The sequence below is a fragment of the Cricetulus griseus genome, chromosome 5 (assembly GCF_003668045.3).
Source record: "Cricetulus griseus strain 17A/GY chromosome 5, alternate assembly CriGri-PICRH-1.0, whole genome shotgun sequence".
Classification (NCBI taxonomy): Eukaryota; Metazoa; Chordata; class Mammalia; order Rodentia; family Cricetidae; genus Cricetulus; species Cricetulus griseus.
In genome coordinates, this window is record NC_048598.1 from 12,718,524 (window position 1) to 12,738,393 (window position 19,870).

At 41.9% G+C, this 19,870-nt stretch overlaps 1 protein-coding gene across 1 annotated transcript in view; it reads right to left on the minus strand.

The window, feature by feature from the left end:
- Positions 1 to 17,186, minus strand: part of Dnah14 (dynein axonemal heavy chain 14) — a 197,374-nt gene extending 180,188 nt beyond the window's left edge. The window contains 7 exon segments of the mRNA XM_035445296.1: positions 145 to 276; positions 1,974 to 2,112; positions 4,377 to 4,439; positions 8,178 to 8,293; positions 11,007 to 11,159; positions 13,336 to 13,460; positions 17,024 to 17,186. Of these exon segments, the coding sequence (XP_035301187.1) occupies positions 145 to 276; positions 1,974 to 2,112; positions 4,377 to 4,439; positions 8,178 to 8,293; positions 11,007 to 11,159; positions 13,336 to 13,460; positions 17,024 to 17,186 (891 nt within the window).
- Between the last annotated feature and the right edge of the window lie 2,684 nt (positions 17,187 to 19,870).

Here is a 19,870-nt window from a genome sequence, read left to right on the forward strand (position 1 = left end):
TTTTGCAGCATGACTGAAAAAGTTCTTAGACATAGTAAATACTAACACTAGTTGATTGGCTAATTAACCACCTTTGACTCTACTGTCCATTTACAATGCTTTTTTTCAGGAACGCAACTTGGAATAATCACTCCACAGAATTACCTTTAAGACTGTGCTTTTCATCTCTTCAATTGCCTTAGTCTTGATCTCCTCAAGCTGTGCCATTGCCTGGGTGGCCTGCTGTATCTGTTCTTCACAAAACGTGTCCAGAGTGTAAGTTCGGGAATTGTCCACCTAATTAAAAGGCAGCAAATGGTGCAGGTTTGAAAATGAAAAGTCACTTACAAAGAGCAAGAGATAAGGCAAATGTATTGTGGGAAATTACCAATACGGAGTCAGGTAGAAATATAAGGGTATTTAATAGGGAAAAGCCTTACTTACAGAGCAACCTAGCCAGCTGGCGTGGTAGAGGTCTGTACAGCAAGAAGCAAAGAGAAACCGAAACCGAAAACCGAAAAACGCAGTCCCACTACGTCACTCTGACCATGCCCTCACAAGCCTGGTCAGGCACACCTGTAGCCAGCCCCTAAGAAGGCGTGGCTACAGCTTTCCCTACACAAATGCTCACCTTTTCATGATGACTCTTTTCAAGAGTCTAACTTATAGCGAAAATGTTTTTAAAATTTAAATACCCATAGTTACATGCAATTAAATTTTTTGAGTCAGGGTCTCACTAGCATTGCTTTCTTTAGGAACAGTCCCAAATGTTCTTGGCACCAGGGTTACCTGCGACACTAGCTGACAATGTAGTCAATCTGCCCGACCGTCATACTCTCCCCAACAGACAAGACATAGTATCTAACTCCTTACCAAGCATCCAAAATACCTTTTAAAACACCCAAGTGTTAGGATTAAAGGTGTACACTACCACACCTGCCCTACTCATCGTTTGTTTAAAAGCTTTATTATCCATTGAATTATAAGACAACCTAAACTAGGCATTTCCTCCTACACACACAAAGACTATATTAAGATGTTTATCCCTGAATTGTCACATAGTTAAATAGGATTTCATAATTTTGATGTACACAGAGAGATCCTGTCTCATAAAACTAAGAGAAAGGCAAGATAGAAATACTAAATCCTCAATGCAGATATATAAAATACAGCCAGGTGGAGGTGGTGTGTGCCTTTATTCTCAGTGATTGGGAGGCAGAGGCAGTCAGATCTCTGTTAGTTCGAGGCCAGCGTGGTCTGCAGAGTGAGTTCCAGGACAGGCGCCAAAGTTACACAGAGAAACCCTGTCTCAAACAAAGAAACAAAGAAACAAACAAAAAAACCAAAATAGAACAAACAAAATACATTTTATCTGTAGTGATTAATTTATTTTCCTCAATTTTCACTTCCTCAGAGGACACTGAACAATTCATACTGTCTATCATTGATTCTAAACTTACACTGAGTGCTGAGCTAGGTGTGGATTCTTCCAGGGTCTCCCCACATACTGGAACAGCAAAGTGAAACCAGCTGGAATCTGGTTTAACTCTGGATGAAGCACTTAAGGCTTACAATTCCACCACAAACTGATTAAGTCAGGCCACGGGTGCCCTCATCTCCTAAAACCCTCTCACAGTAAAGTTGATTTATTTAAACCAATACCACTGAATTCTGCTTTGTGATGAACTCTTGGCATAGAAAATACCAAGGGATGGTTAGCTATTAACTACTGTGTGTTACAAATACTTTCGCACTGTAGAGAGACATTTGACAATAAAGGGCTTCAGTCACTTCTGCTAAAATATCAGCCGGAATTTCTGAGAAATGTTGACTCCCACGGTTGACTGCCATGTTCTTTACCACTGCCTCACCACGTCAGTCACTCACACTGAGTGGTGTACAGATCTAGGAATTGCGGTTGCTTCCATTCAAGCCTCTGGGGCGCCCTCGCGGTGTCTGCGCCTGGACTGGTGGCGGCGGGTGCCTCTACCCACCTTCATAAGGCGTACAGCTGAGGGATTGTCTTTATTGTTCTTTTTGAGGTTCAGAGCATCTTCAAAGAGTCCTTTCACATAAAGCAAACAACTTTGAAACAACTTGTCAGCACTAAAAAGGTGGGCATACAAGTACAACCTGAAAGATAAAAACATCCACAGGCTTAGCTCTCCTTCCAAAGGAATAAAGCCAATGAAAGGTCACTGCGTCCGAGGAATTTTGATATTTCCAATTGGATTTCCAAGCCATGCTATGGAAAATCAATTACGTACGTGTACCATCAACTTACTAAATTTATTAAATCAAAATAATTTTCTCCAAGCGACAAGGGGAATGTTTACTGAATAAAGGGCAACGTGGCGAATAATTCTGGGAAACTACTATTTGTAGCCTAAGTAGAGAAGGGCTTTCCTCCTTTTTTCTGACCCTTTCTTTCTATGGGCCCTGATTGCACAGGTCAGGCATGCTGCAGCCCATGACGCTGGCGAAAGGACACAATGGGAGCAGGAGACAAGGCAGAGAAGGAGAAAGGCAACTCTTTAAAACCTGGAGCAGCCAGAGCAAAGCTCACTTCCGTGGAGGACGAGCCCTCTGCCTTCCATGCTCTTTGCGTGGTAACACATGAGACACTTCACTAAAGAGGCTATACAGATGGTGAATAAACACATGAAGAGATAGTCAAGGTTAGAGAGGAATGCAAATTAGTAATAACATTAATAAAATACACACCAAAACATGCTGAGATGTTATTACACACCAGTCAGAATGCCTGAAATAAAAACCAGGGACGGCATAAATAATATCAAGGATGTGAAGATACTGAATTGATGGTGGGAATGACAACTCAGCCATTCTGGAAATCAGTTTGTCAGCTACCTCAAAAACTAAATACAGCTGGGCAGGTTTCTGCATGCCTACAGTCACCACAGGAGGCTAAGGCAGGACAACGGTAAATTCTAGGCCAGCCTGGAATATACAGTAAGTCCCTGGGTCAAACAAACAAACCGACAAACAATAAAACCGCTTAAACATCCAGTGACCGTATGACTCAGAATTTTAACCTTGGGCATTTGCCCCAGATCACCAGAAACTCTAGAAAATACACAAGTGCACATCAGCGGAGAAATGGTTGAACAAACTAAACTACAGTGCACCTGTGTCAGCACTAACCAAAGAACTGTGGATGTGTGTACAACCAACAAGGATCTCCAGTCAGTCTTAAATGTTGAATGATTCTTTCTACATGACATTTGGTATTCTTTCTACACAGCATACTTTACTGAAGTACGATGGATAGGGTAAAGATATATATATATATATATATATATATATATATAATATATATATATATATATACACATGTGCCCCCCACTGGAGTCATGTGTGGATTTGTGAACCATCACATAGTTCATGTTAAGAGTCTGTGAACTTGTCTCTCACTTTTATTATTGTTTCCTGGTAAGAAAGCTCCTTCAAGGCCAGGCATTTGGTGGCGCACTCAGGAGTCAGAGGCTGGCAAATCTCTGTGAGTTCGAGGCCAGCCTGGTCTACAGAGCAAGTGCCAGGATAGGCTCCAAAGCTACACAGAGAAACCCTGTCTTGAAAAACCAAAAAGCTCCTTCAATGACAAAACCACAGAGCTAGAACATAGAACAGCAGTTACAGAGTAAGGAGAGCAGTGGGCAGGGAAGCGATGGAAGCCATATAGGCAAACACAATAGACCCTGTGGTGATAGAAACATTGTGCATATCAGTTAATGTTAGCATTCTGGCAGTCATGGTGTTCCATGATATTGTGAGCTGTGGAGTCTGGGGAGGGGTGGTAGGTAAAGGGCATAGAGGATTTCTCTGTATTATTTCTTACAAATGCATCTCAATTCACAATTATAGCAAAATAAAATCTTTACTAAAGACAAAACAAAACCCACTCAGCTGCTTAAAATCACACAACATAGGACCAGCTGTTACCTATGACTGCTTCATTCCTGTTTGGGGAAGAAAAAAAAAAAAACAAGATGAAGGCACCAGAGGAACTCAGCAGGAACTCACACAGCACAGAAGTCATAGCAGGATGGTCACAGGATAGCATCCTGCAACATACAGGAGACATTTAACTCTTCCACAGAACACAGATGGGTTAAATGGCAGACTTGGGGAGGTAGCCCAGTGGCAGAGCACTTACCTAGCTTGTACAGGACTCAATGTCCTGCCTATAGCACCAAGAAAGACAGGAAGAAAGGCAGCAACAGAGAGGGGAAAAGAGAAATAGACATTAAGTGTATTCAAAACATCAGCCTAATGTGACTTCCCAATCTGAATTAAAACTCAAGGGCATCTATTCCGTACCACGTCTTGAAGTCACTTTGCTTTTGGAATCTGTAGGATGGTATAATAAGCTTTACCTGCTCTTCTCTGTCTTAATCCTTTTCACATTCATCTTCCAAGTTACAAAGGCTTTATTCATCCTGAAAGGAAAAAAATACTTCTTATATTCTATATCTGCAAGTCATATAGTTATATTGAACAAGTCTATTAAGAGCAAAATAACCTTAGAAAATTCCTTAGACTATGTTTTGTCTACACTACTAAAAAGTAAATGCTAATCATACAAATTTTCTTCAATCAACAAAATATAAAATAAACAGCAAATATAAATGAAAGCCACTGGCTTTCTTATAGATGCAGAACTCACTTGGCTGCAACATCCAGATAAATATTAAAAACTATGAAATGTATTCTATGATGAATTAGTTTGCAATATAAAACAGAAAGGGCAAAGTGAAGGGGGGCAGCTAGCAAGGGGAGGGGTCGGTACAGAGGAAGAGTGAGGAGGGAGGAATCACAGTAACTTGTTTGATGAAGCCTCAAGGAATCTTGATTTTTTTTTAAAGATTTATTTTATTTATTATATATACATTGTTCAGTCTGCATGTATGTTTGCCTACATGCCAGAAGAGGGCACCAGATCTCATTATGGATGGTTGGGAGACACCATGTGGTTGCTGGGACTTGAACTCAGGACCTCTGAAGAGCAGCCAATGCTCTTAACCTCTGAGCCATCTCTCCAGCCCCAAAATATCTTTTTTGTTTTGTTTTGTTTTCTGAGGCAGGGTTTCTCTGTGTAACAGGCCTGACTGTCCTGGAACTCACTCTGTAGACCAGGTTGGCCTCAAACTCACAGAGATCCGACTGCCCCTGCCTCCTTAGTACTGGGATTAAAGGCTACACCACCACCACCTGACAGAAACTTGCTATTTTTACATTACCGAAAATCATAATAACACATTCACGTGTATATGTAAACATATACACATATAGACACATATGGGTACACACACGCAAACATGCACACACACACACACACACACACACACACACACACACACACACACACACACACACACTAAAGGAAGTTATGAAAGCTACCAGGCAACTGATGATTGCCGAGAGATGGAGGATTAGCCTGTCCCAAGGATGAGGCCCTTAATTGGTTCCTGATACAAAGTGGTCAGCTCTGAACCACATACACATAAGCAGCAAAAGTGCACTCTTTAATCCCAGCACTGGGGAGGCAGAGGCAGGCGGATCTCTGTGAGTTCGAGACTAGCCTGGTCAACCAGAACTAGTTCCAGGACAGCCTCCAAAGCAACACAGAGAAACCCTGTCTCAAACAACAACAACAAACAAACAAACAAAAAATCAGGAAAGAAAAGACTTGGTATGAGGAAGAGGACGTGGAAGGAGTTGCAGCAAAGGGTCCTGGGAGGCGATGCATAGAGAAAAGGCAAAGTGAGATAATTGTATTTTAATTAGAATATATAAAACAAAATAAACATTAAAAAGTCAAAATTAAATTTTCAATAACTGCTAAAAACTTTGTATTGTGCTAACTAAAATTAAAAGTTAGTTATGAAAAACAGATGCGTGCGTAACTTAAAAATCCCAAAGAACCTATACACGGGAGCCCTGAGAAGTCTGCCTGCTGGTTATTCATCATCCATAATTTTCATATGTGAAACAGAACTGACACCTCTGTGCAAGTTCCCTCAACTTCTCCATGTTATGTCCCTGTGGGACCAGCTCAGTGCCACTTTGCCAGGCCTCCCTCAGCAGAGACTGACCCCTACGTATCAGGCCTGTTGTATGATCGATCCTTCTGTCTGCATTCCCTTGCCTCCCTTTGCTTAGCCAGCAGCTCTAGTTACGGCTCTCAGATGTAAGTTCTGGGAGGCAGACACCTACCTGTATCTTTTCATCATCCTGCTTCCACGCTCATACCAACCGATGAGTAAGTAGCAAATGTTGCTTAGCAAGGGAGCAGCATGCCTGTGACAAAGTCTTGTGCACTTGTCTGAAAGCTCCTCAGATCCTTAGTAAAGCTCTCATGCAACATTTAACAATTTAAAGTATTACTCAACTGCGACTGGGAGGGAGCTGTGTGCAGGAGCGTGTGCCTAGCATACGGCAGGTGCCAGGTTTGATGCATGTATTTAAATGCTTAATTTATACATTTCACATATTACATATTGATATGTTTATGCAAGTAAGTAATTCATATATTTCCTTTGTCTTTGACAAGTAACAGCAGACAACAAGGAAAAGCAGATGTTAAAGAAAAAATGAAAATAATAAACGGGGTGTGGTACAAACACTAAAAGACCAACAGTGATGTCCTTGACCCTCCGGCTCCTACAATCCTTTTCCCCCTCTTTTGCAGGAGTCCCCGAAATGTGCCTAATGTTCGGCTCTGGGTCTGCATCTGTTTCCATCTGTTGCTGGATGAAGTCTCTTTGATGACAATCGGGCTAGGCACCAATCTGGTCACAGGCGATGGCCAGTTCAGGCTATGTATCCTCTGTTGCTAGGAGTCTTAGATTCCTTGCACCCGCTTTTTACCTGACCCCGGAAATGCACCCCCACTTTCCAGTGGTTTCTTTCAACTTGGTTGTTTCTCCCTCCCAACCTGATTGCTCGTGTTCCCGTCCCTACCTGCCCCTCGGTCCCCTCGCAGAGCCTCTTCTATTTCCCCTCCCCAGGGAGGGCCCCCAATGAACCCTTCTTGTTACCTAGTCTGTCTGCGTCTGTGGATTGTATGTAACATAGTTGTAAGTACCAGAGGGGTCAAGAACTCCACATGGAACCTCACAGAATCAATTAACCTGGACTCACAGGAGCTCACAGAGTCCAAACTGACAACCAAGGAGCCGGCATGGGACTGACTTAGACCCTCTGCGTGTATGTGACAGTTGCATAGTTTGGCCTTCTCATGGGACTCCTAACAGTGGTAACAGGGGCTGTCTCCAACTCTTTTACTGCCTTGTGGGACCCTATTCCTCATACTGGGTTGCCCTGCCCAGCATTAATACAAGGGGAGGTGATTAGTCTTACTGCAGCTTGACATACCATGCTTTGTTGATACCCAAGGGAGACCCTGCCCTCTTCTTAACAGAAATGGAGGAGTGTGTGTCGGGTGGGCTGCAGAGATGGGGAGGGACTTCGGGGAGGGGAAACTCTGCCCTGGATGTAAAAGAGGAACACTGTAAAATAACAGATGTAAAATGCATCTATTTATTTAAAATAATAGTAAAAAGGGGCAACCGTGTAAATCCTATTGCAATGAGGTGGATGTAAAGTATCTCACAGTTAGGTAAAAGTTTCAAGAAAGAATTTGGTCCAGTGACCTGACCCAGGGCCTTTACTCTGCACCACTTTCCTTCATAACATTTTCAGACCCCTGGCATCCTACATGCTCAATGCTCACCATTTTTTTTTAACTGTCTCTCACACACCTTAAATCAGAATTTGAAATTTTTAAAGGGCAGGCTAACTGATTTGTACCATACGGTTACCCGGCATCTAGAATGATTCTTGGCTCCTCGTGGATGCTCAATAGGTGTTCACTAATACGAAAGGCATGGAGAAAAAAAGTAAAACCCACAGAGACCATTCAATTATGTTTGGCAACATAGCATCAGTTTTTGTAACATTTATCCAGAAAAGACTAAATTTTTTAAAAAATTGCCCTTAAATGGTTAAAGTTCCTTAATCTGAAACACATTTTTGGAACCCCCCATCCTCCTCCACATCCCACGGGCAGCCCCATTCTAGAGGAATCAGATGCCACGGGGGCCTGGCTCTGGGAACAACAGCTCTTAAAACGCCATCAAACTACCAAGCATTAGTTTCCTTTGCGCCCATCTCACCGGAAATTGTAAAATATCTTAAACTGCTGCAGTAAATAGAAGACATGTCTTTCCAGGAGCCAGTCCAGAGTAGGTATGAGCTCCACTTCTTCCGAGTTGATGCCTGTTTGGGTGATCTGTAATTACACAGCACAAACTGTAACTTCTATTCTCAAGATGCTGGAAGGCTCTATTCACCTTTTACCCCCCCCCCACCAGCCCTCACCCACTGCACCAGCACCCAGATCTGACTTCCCTCCGTACACTGCCTGCTATACTTGGCATTCTCTCCTGCTTGCTTTCATGTGTTCCTACAGAACGAATAGGAAAAACTTCCCCTCTACCCAGAGATATTTTTCGAAATAACTTGACAAGTTTTCTGTCTCACAATCTTCATATTTTGTATAAATTGTTATGACATGGCTGAGGATGCCTGCCTCACACACATGAAGTCCTAGGTTTGTGGTCCTGCTGGAGCACACATTTGGGTTGATTTTAGTTGGATCATTGGGAGAGCAGAGGGAAACAGATGGTTATTAAAGAATGATCAAAATTGGTTAATTATAACTTGTGCTATCACAGTGCCAAGTATATAATTGGAAAGATTTCTTCGTCTGGCCCTGAAGTTCCTGACAAATACGCCAATAAAAGTATTCTTCATGGATCTGGAAAGATTGCTTCACTGGTAAAGTGCCTGTCACACAAGCATGGAGACCTGCGTTCAACCCCAGAACCCACACGCCAAAGCTGCGTGTGGTGGTATGCTCTTTCAATCCCAGAACTGGGGGGGGGGGCTGGAGAGAGGAGCATCCCTGGGGCTTGCTGGCCAGACAGTCTACACACACATGTGCACACACACTCAAAATAAATATTATTTATCATTCCTATTACATGAACAAAAGCATGTTTTCTAGTTTTTACCTTAAAAAATTATTGAAAATATTAATAAAGAACTTAGGTGAAAAACTCCTCCAACTGAGTCCTTAAACTTAAATCTGTACCAAAAGAAGAAAATTTTAATTATTAAATAATTTTCTTCCAAGCTGTTTCTTAAACATTAACTTCTTAAATTGACTGGGTTCCTCTAAACCACAAAGAAATAAATCATATTGCTTCATATGTGCCTAACATTAGATAAATTACATATAAGCATATGTATATATGTAGGGAGACACCCTAGCCCTGCCCAATAGTCCTGGGACAGGTACCAGGTGGACCCGGGACTCGCCCAGAAGGGCGTGGTGAAGGAAAGCCAAGGTGACATAAGGGAAGCTTCTTAAAGACTGGCCTCGGAGACCCTAGCCCCTCTTTCTGGCCGCGCTTGCTGGTTTCCTGTGACCTCGATCTGGCCTGCATTTTGCCCTGGTGCTTTCTTGAATAAAGAGATTTTACCATCATGGATTACAGTTCATCTTTGGGTGCATGCTGCAACCTTTGATCTTCATATATACATATCTATATATCTATATCTATATCTATATCTATATCTATATCTATATCTATATCAGATATAGATATAGATATAGATATAGATATAGATATAGATATAGATATAGATATAGATATATGAGTTTTATGACCCTTGGGCTGGCAGTGCTCCCTCCAGGAGACATAGGCCATTTCAAAAAACCCCAGCATCAGGCAGGAGAAACCTCTTTTCAAACTGTTGGTCAGGGGAGTCCAAGAGACCCTCAAAACAATATGGGCCATCACAGTTGCCCTTGGTCTCCTCCCAAAGGTTGGAGAGCTGTTCCTATTGCGGAAGGATTCAGAAGGTTCGCGCTGGATCTGACCTGAAAATCTCCTCCCTGAGGACAAGCTTCCCCCGTGCCAGAAGGTGCTATGCAAGCTGTTAAAGGAGACAAGCAATCAACAGTCCTACCCGGTTGTGGTGTCCCTGAACTACAATGACCAGCATGGCAGGATTTCCCTAAGGGTGAGGTAGTGGCACTCATACCATACTGATAGGCACAGCTCTCTGATTAAATTTCAGTCCTATCGACAGGAGAGAAAACATACCGGTCCTGGAAACCTAGCCAAATGTCTAGCACTAGGGAGGTCACGGATCTTAGAGGAGAAGCTACTACAGCCACCTGAGTAGATGGGCACAGTCCCCAACTGCAGTCCAACTACTAACCCGTATATCTGTAGGTAAGCGCAGCTCTCACGCCACACCAAGGGCCGGCGCCTGGCTTTGCAGCAAGCAGAGGCCGTTACAGAAAGCCACAACCGGTCAAAATGCAGAGACCTCCTGATCTTGGGGTGCCCCGTTTCAACGGATACATCTACAGCACAACTCCTGCATCCAACCTAAGGCTCAGGGACATCGTGGGGGAGGGGGCTGGAAAGACTGCAGGAGCTAGAGGACCAGGAAGTCTGCTGAGAGAGTATGGGTCCTAGAAATGACAGAGAAGCTTACAGCCATGACACTGCAACAATACAGCTGCCTAGACAAGACCGAACAAGGATGCCGCCATCATGGGGGTACTCGTTAGGCCTTAATAAAGAAAAAGGTCATGAATCTGAGAGAGAACTAAGGGGGAACAAGGGGAAACAGTTGAGGAATGGAACATGGGAACGGTTGGAGGCTATACAGGGGGAAATGACATAATTGTATTTTAATTATAAATAAGTAAAAATTGATATATTAACATGAATCTTAAATTGGGTACTTTTATTTTCCCCTCTTCTATTTTTCTGGCAGGGTCTTATTATGTGGACTGCAGGTTACAGCCCTCCTGCTTCTGTCTCCCTACTGCTGGGATCCCAAGCGTGTGTGCTGCGCTTGGCCCGAACTGGAAATATTTTCTGAGGTAATTCATAAAGCTGAGCAGATGCATTGCACATTACCTTTGATACAAACGAAGCAGTAACCATCCAAAATACTTTGCAATTTTTCGCTTTGTAGGCGGAGACGGCTTGAAGGTCATACTCATTGAAGGCGCCTCTGTTGTTCTCCATGGGAAGGCAGTATATAAATTCACCATTGTCTTTCAAAGGTTCCTCAGAAGCAAAAGAAGAAGACACTTTGACTAAAGTAGCTAATTCAATGATTAGACAGACCCAGTGGATACAATGTTAAAACAGAATCAAAACAGGATATTTTGATATCAGTGAGAAAAATTAACCTCAAACCATGCCTAATACAAGTTCAGTAAGGCCAGTGTTAGGAAAGGGTTAAGACATTTCATTTTCATCCTCAGACACAATATAGTGATGAGACGTTTGGGAATATTTACCCACATACTTGCTATGAACTCGATGATAGACCCTGAACAAGTGTGCCATATTCCATTCTGAACATAGCAAGCTTACCATTGGCACCGATCATGATGGGGTCGGTATTCTAAAGCTGGGGGAGGCAGCATTGGTGGGTAGACAACACACAACAGGCAGTAAGTGCTTCACATATGTTGTCTGAACAATGATGCCTCTGACGACTTTAAAGAGACCGAGGCTTGATGCTTTTCAATGTAATTAATGCAGAAATTTTAATATTTTTCTAGACCTCCCAACTTGAGGAAGGCCATAGACAAGGTAGGAACTGGAGTCCAAGTGTGACTTTAAATTCACACCCAGAGCTTAAGTGCTAACGTTCTTGTCTCATTCACTTGGAAATATTGAGAAACTGGCTAGTGTCTACCGAAACTGAGAAAATGTAAAGTATAAATTTTAAAGCTATCTTCTTTTAGCTTTGAAATGTGCACTCTTATCAATAAAAATTTTAAAACATTATACAACAATTGAATTTAATAATCTCAGAGTCATTTTATTAAAAGTCTAACTTAGTAAGTGGTGATATCTCAAAAAGCATTGGGACCCAGTGCACTAAACTGTTTCCAGTTACTGTGGTCTTAAACTTTGGATTCAGTTTTTTAGATTTTACATTTTTTTCTTTCTTGAAGTATATTTCCATTGTTGTAGCCATTTGCTTTTTTTTTTAAATTTGCTCTGATTATAACCCTCTGATTATAAGAAATCTTCAAAAATAGACTTAAAATCCTGAAAATAAGAGGAAATGAGATAACCCGAGAGCTAGCAGAGCCATGAGCTTTATTGGAGCTGTTTGGCCAATTACAACCTTTTTGTTCTAATTATATTTTCTAAGGTTATTAGAAACTTGGCGTCGATGTAATTATCAAGTCTTTTTTGCATACAAATTAAGTATAATTTACTCAAAGATCCAAAGCACCTATGTGCAGCTGGAGTTTTATTTTGTGCTTTCAAACACCATGTCTATAATCTACTTGATACTATAGCACATTCTTTTTCCACTTAATCTTCACAACTCTCTAAAGTTAATTCCCATTATCTCAATTTCAAGGTCAAAGAAACTATAAAGCTCAGAGAGGGTAGAAACTTGCTTAAGACGAAATAATGAGTGGACAGAGATTCAAAACCACACGAATCCAATTTATGAATGAGCTTCCAGTCACCTTACACTGACTATGAACAATGATCAAAGATATTTTGTCCTTAGAGTAACCATCTAGGGAGGGGATTGGCAAACTATGCCTGGGCCAGGTGTCTGTTTTTATAAATAAAGTTTTATTGATATATAGGCATATCCATTTGTTGTGGACTGTGTAGCAACAGTCTTGTGCACAGTACAGGATGAGTGCTTCCTTGCAACAGAGTTCATATGACCCATGAAGACTAAAATGCTTGTTACATGGCCCTTGAAGGGGGAAAAGATAACCTAACCCCAGGGTTTGGAGCAGTGGTTCTTAATTAAGTAGCACTTTACTGAGAAAACAGACAACTAGCCCCCCTTTCACAGTTTCTGATTCAGTTGGTCTAGTGTGCAGATGAGAACATGAATTTCTGGTTAAGTTTCTTAGATAAGTTCCTTTTATTTCTTTTTTAAAATCACTAAGTGACATACACAGACCCCCAAAAGTAGAATCCAATTTAAGCAAATGGGGCACTTTCCTGTGAACCCGATGGGTGAGTGGAAGTGATGGGGGGGACAGTCAAGGGGTGTATTACAGACAAAACTGTTATGCTTTATCTTTATTCTTTAAGTAGGTAAAATAAATTGTTGAGATTCTTTTATACTTCCCAATTGCAATGTGTTATTAATGAGCTTTGATGTGATATCTACAATGAATTAGTAAAAGTTGAGATAGTTTCAAGTTTTAGTTTTTGATAGCTGAAATTGCGTAAGATAGGCTCACACCTTTAGGCTTCGACACAGGTCAGTCTTGGGGCGATACCTAAAACAATGTGGAAATACCGGTGTTTTCCATTCGAGCTTTTCTCTTAGCCTAATAATATGTTTTATGGCATCAGTCTCTTCTGGTTCTGGTGGGAAAAGTTTTAAAGTTCAATATAAATGCAAGTATAGTCATCATCTATAAATAAAAATTTAAACAGTAAGTTGTAGAAGTTAACACAGATACAATGCAATTAAAGAAGAAACAAAAGGGTTAAACTAAGCTTCAACAGGAGCTCAAAAGGAAGCCCAGTATTTGTCTACTTAAGAAATATATCATGAGCCGGGTGTTGGTGGCACACGCCTTTAATCCCAGCACTGGGGAGGCAGAGGCAGGTAGATCTCTGTGAGTTTGAGACCAGCCTGGTCTACAAGAGCTAGTTCCAGGACAACCTCCAAAGCCACAGAGAAACCCTGTCTCGAAAAGCCAAAAAAGGAAAGAAAGAAAGAAAGAAAGAAAGAAGGAAGGAAGGAAGGAAGGAAGGAAGGAAGGAAGAAAGAAAGAAAGGAAGGAAGGAAGGAAGGAAGGAAGAAAGGAAAGAAGGAAGGAAGGAAGAAGGAAAGAAAGAAAGAAAGAACATCTTGCACATACATGTCACATGCACACACCCTCATAGGCATGTACATACATACAGCACAAACACACGACAAGGAAGGGGGAAATAAATACACATGAACATGAAACTCTGGCTGGCAGTCTATCCGCTACATCTTTAGGGATAACTTATATGGTATTTGTACTTACTTCTTACTTTGCTTGAAATCCTGGAGTGGATTTGTGGATAAGAAAATTATGTCGGTCTTTTGCTAGCCATCCGCCATGGCGGGTGGGTGAAAGACCCGAGCTAACATGGGGTTAGCTCGTTAAACAACAATAAAGCCTCATGCAGTTTGCAGCAAAAAAAAAAAAAAAAAAAAAAAAAAAGAAAAAAAGAAAAGAAAAAAATTATGTCAACTATGAGTAGTGTCAAGAAAGAAAGGCAGTCGGACAGACAGACGGGTGTCACAAAGGGTTTAATTACATGATCACAGATCATACGCCACAGGAAATACTGTGGCGGGGACAGTCAAAGCCTTTCTTAACTAAGGCCTGAGAGGATGACAGGAGATTCGATCTGAGAAAGCAATGTGGTTTGGAGGCATCCTTCCTAAAGACAGTCACTCCCTAAACTCCTCACAAACCATATTTCTTGATCTCTTTGCAGGCAGCTAGTAATTTCGTGCGTCTCGACACAATCTGCGTGTTTTGTTTTTGCTTCTATTGCCCATGTTATGCAGACTACCCCTTAAGCTTCATTTTGCACTTCCCCCCCCCCCAGTTTTTAAGTTTCAAAGTGTTCATATTTACAGGGGCTCAATGTGATAATAGATGCGTGTGACATATCAGATATGTCATTACCATAATGATCAGAGCAGCTGTTACCAGTTCCCTCTCCTTAAACACTTCTCTGTGTAGGGAATCTTAAACTCCTCTGCGGATCTTTACAAAATGTCAGTTCTTCTGCTCATGCTCCCTCCCTTTTTCTCTGGGTAGTGCGTTAGCATGGCCGTATGAACGTACACTCCCATCAGCAGTGTATGACAGTTTCCTTTGCTCCTAACCCTTACCAGTTTTTCTAATTTTTCCACTGTTCTGACTGGTGTGCGATGGTCTCTCATCCTGTGTCTTATTTAAATTCCCCTGATCATTAGTGGTGTGTAACAATTTCCACATACTTGTTTGCATTTTACACCTTTTGTTGTGACTATTCAGACAGCTGCCCCTTTGTTAATTGGCAGATGGTCCTTGAGGTTTGTTTATTCCTTGTTTATTTTGCAAATTGACCCCCTGTCCAGTGAACTGTTTGAAAATGTTTTCTGCTGTTTTGCGCACTGTTCCTCCTCTTCAGTGGCTGCTTATTCTGTGGTGCGGAAGTTCCTTATTGAACAACAAAACAAATCATAGGAGCTTTTGGAAAGCACACGAGGCAGGCCAGCAGTGCCAGCAACCCTAAAGCATTATTCCGAATGGCAGGCCCATCAGAAGTCTTGCACAGCATGCTGACAAAACAATGTCTTTGCTAAGAATCAAATGGAACTTTTGATTGATGAAAAGTCTCCAATGTTTCCTTAAAGCCAGCAAGAGACACTAGAATAAGTCTGCTAGCAAGGTAGAGTCTGTCACAGTGCACTACCCCCAGGAGAAGACAGCCCATCATTCTACTGATCAGCAGAGTCCTCGGACCCCTGGCTCTCAAGGGAGGCTCAATATTGCATAGATGTGGGGTTTCTGCTGAGATATTGAGAAACCTGGGTGTTCCTGTGTTGAAAGACTTAAAAATTAGCAAAGAAATATAGCCCAGAAACTGACCAAGGCTACTACTATGACTTAGTGCCTGGAATTTACCAGCCACCAGCAATTACTCCCTTACAAGGCCATAAGATAATGGGGCCACCCCCCCTCCCAGGGGCTCATGAAGGAAACAGATTGCCCCACTGGCCAATGTGTCAATCATTAACAATTAAGGGTCCCTGTGAAACAAAGATAGCTACCATTAGTTAGCACATCTTGAGGTCTGCAGGTTTTACAATTGGTGGGTCAGGAGGCCATCTGATTCCCAGGCCTCCCCTCAAGACAAAGGGCTTCCTAGGAACCCATGACTCTGGTCACATATTCAAAGACAGAAAGTCGAGGCTCCTCCCTAAGCTTATGGTTTTTGCCTTTAAAAACGCCTGTGCCTGGGGGACGGTGCTGCTCTCTAGCCTGCATGCTGAGAGAGCCCGTTTGTACAAACGTCTACCTTTCATTAAAGCCTCTTGCTGTTTGCATCAAGTTTCCGCCTCCTCCCTGGTGGTTGGGGTGGCCGCAGTCCTGGGAAAAGATTCTGGAGGCCTGAGCTTCCTGGGATCTTACAGTGTGAATAGGGGGTTCTGAGGATAAATCCCTCTCTGGGTCATGGTGCTCCAGTAAGAACCAGAAAAGTTTCCTTTATAAAATCCATGATAGTAAAATAGTGATTTCAAGTATTAAGAAAGTGTCAAAATGTTCATGGCTATTTGGACATTTAAATCTTTGTATCAGACACTGATATAAATCTCATATCTAACCAAGGTGTGATAGTACAGACCTGTAATTCCAGAGTTTGAGGCAGGAGGATCTTGATTTCAAGGCCGGCCTGAACTACATAATGAGTCTCTGTTTAAGAAAACCAAAGGCAGAACCCTTTGTGGTAGAGCACTTGCTTAGCATGGGCAAGGCCCTGGGATAAACAATCCCTAGACACAAGTATACACACATATGCACACATACAAACTAGGTGGTAGAGCTCTTGTCAAGCATGTACAAGGCCCAGTGATAAACACTTCTCCCCCATGTCACACACACAAATTTTACTAGAAGCACAAAACAAAGCTATAATTTATCTCACATGGAGTTCTAAAACTATAATCTGAGAGTATCTTCAGTAAGAACATAATCACCAACTACCTTGTCAATTTTAATGTTATTGTAAGTCTCAAAAATAATTGAAAAAACTAGCAATTCTTTAAGGTAGCAAACATGCAAGACTCAACCAGCCTTTTTCTTTTCCACAAAGTCAGTGTCCAACATAAGCACGGAAAAGCTTGCAAGTGTGCATTGCTTCCTACAAGCTGGCGCAGGACTGTGGCATACCTGTCCTGTCATATGATGGGAACCGGCCTCTCTTCGATTTTATTTTAGTAGGAATTTGTTCCTGTTTTTCTTTTGATTTCCTTGTCTCAGGGACAACTGATTTTGAAGCCGCTGCACATTGTTTACCGAACTTTTCTTCAAGGTAATCTGTGAGGGAAAACATTATGAACTGAGTACTATGAGTTCTAGAAATACCATAGTAACTTCACATACCAAGATTTTATATGAGACACTAGATATTATATGAGCCAGTGTGCCTGGGTTCTCAGGAACATGGGATACTCTTCTGGCTGTCTTCCTCTGCTAGGTGCAGGTCTGTCTGCCTCCTCTCCCTTTGAGATGCAAAAGTAAAGGGTGGGAGGGACATAGTCACTACCCTTGCCTAGAGGGCATCCTTAATAACTAGGCTTCTGTGTGGGCCAGGGAGAAGTTAGAGCCTCTTGGAATAGAGGTTAATGACAGTGACAATTTCTCATAATGATCTCATCCTTTCCATCTTCCACACCCCACTATTGTTACAGTGGGCATTAGTTACCACCATTAAAGCCCTTGCTAAGGTGAATGTCAGTTGCTCTGCTTGGCCATTTTATGATTATAGCCCATCTTTAGAGTATGCATGAATACTCATCAGAGGTAAACCTTTTAATTAACTTTAACCTGGGACTGAGCACAGAACATATTTAAGAACAAATGCAGAAGTATAAAAAGGGCATCGCTCACATGTCTGTGGCTCACCTAACTGGTGGGTTCCAGATAGGAGACTGGGGGAAATTATGGACAATAGGGCTCTTTAGAAGCAATTTTATTTGTTCGCTCACTTTTAACAAAATATTTATGCGGCAAAGCTACAACCTAGTTGGTGACAAAACACCTTAACTGCAAACAAAACACATGAGTGTAATTGAGACCAGCACATGTCATCAAGTCCCATTGCAGCCCTTAGTCCCTCTTCAGGGGACTTGTCTGCCAGAGGAGACTCATAAGTTCATCCTTTGCAAATGTTGAGAGATGGCGAGACTTTGAATTTTGGAGTAAGAAGCTAAGGAGGAGAGAAATGTGAGACAGCAAAAGCATCGCCCGGGCGATGGTCGACAAGAGAAAGTTGGTTTTCCTGGACTGGTTGTAGGAGATAGAGTTAGTTGTACGATGCGGTTATTCCCTAAGGACACTCTCAAATGGCAGCTGTTCATAGTCTCACGCTCCATATAGCACAGATTGGGAAGTGGGTTTGTTTTCCTTACCACTCCCCACACACCACTTCCAAAACAATTTGTACCCTTTAAAAATAAAAATAAAATCCTACTCCTTTCAAGTTCCTGGCTTTTTGCTACATCATACACTCCAGCACTTCACTGGAATCCAATTGCTTGGTCCCTCAGTTAACTTGTAACTTTGGCTCCACAGAGACACCCTGGATATGGTAGAGTTTGAACAAAGACAAAGGAAGACTTAAAAGGGAAGTATATAGAGCAGTCATGGGCCAGCTCCAGTGTGTGTGTGTGTGTGTGTGTGTGTGTGTGTGTGTGTGTGTGTCTGTGTGTCTGTGTGTGTCTGTGTCTGTGTGTCTGTGTCTGTGTGTGTGTGTCTGTGTGTGTCTGTGTGTGTCTGTGTGTGTGTCTGTGTGTGTGTGTCTGTGTGTGTGTGTGTGTGTCTGTGTGTGTGTGTGTGTGTCTGTGTGTGTCTGTGTGTGTGTGTGTGTGTCTGTGTGTGTGTGTGTGTGTGTGTGTGTGTGTGTCTGTGTGTGTGTGTGTGTCTGTGTGTGTATGTCTGTGTGTGTGTGTGTCTGTGTGTGTGTGTGTCTGTGTGTGTGTGTGTGTGTCTGTGTCTGTGTGTATGTGTGTGTGTCTGTGTGTATGTCTGTGTCTGTGTGTGTGTGTGTGTCTGTGTCTGTGTGTATGTGTGTGTGTCTGTGTGTATGTCTGTGTCTGTGTGTGTGTGTGTGTCTGTGTGTGTGTGTCTGTGTGTATGTGTGTGTGTGTGTGTGTGTGTGTGTGTGTGTGTGTGTGTGTGTGTGTGTGTGTGTGTGTGTGTGTGATAAAACAAACAGAAAGTAGTGAAGAAAATACTGATGCACTTTAAGATCTTATAACTCATGATGACCACACTATAAAGAGACTAGAGATGTCAGGCATTCTTGGTGGTGCTGGGGGAATTCCTGTTATTTTATCATTATCTGTATCAGTATTTAAATTATGATGCCATTAAGAATCCATTTGGAGGCATTTCCACCTGCTGCCTTACGGGATTATAGAAATCAAAGCTCCTATTTTGGAAGACTGTATAATGCCGTGCCTGGCCAGTAATCTTGGCCTTCTGCTCCCACTGATTTCAAGGATCCCAACGACATTCGATTCACCGTGACCTCAGCCGGATGGCTCTGTGGTGACGCGCCATCTTTGCTGCTTTCATGTTTAAGTCTTAAACGTCTAAGATGTCAAAAAACAAAATAAAACAGAAAAACCAATAAGAAGAACGCCGGCACACTGTCTCAAACCCCACAGCTGTAACTAACAGATTAACAGATGACATGGCTAACACTATAACTTAAGATTAATATTTGCTCCGTGCTCTTTAACATCTATCCTTTCAAGCTGTGTTTTTTAGATATTTGGAAAACAAAACTGAAACGTTTCCATAAAAATAATTAGTGATGAATGGGTCTAACCAATTTCTGCACAAAATTAGTAATTATTATACATTATTATTGAAAGTTTAAAACTTGGCTTTATTTTCTCTGCCACCCATTAGATTAGTGGCAGAGAAAGTTACCTGAAATTCCATGAAGAGAACAACAACAAACTGATTAAAAATGTTGGAAGAGACTTTATGATAGAATCCAAAATCAGT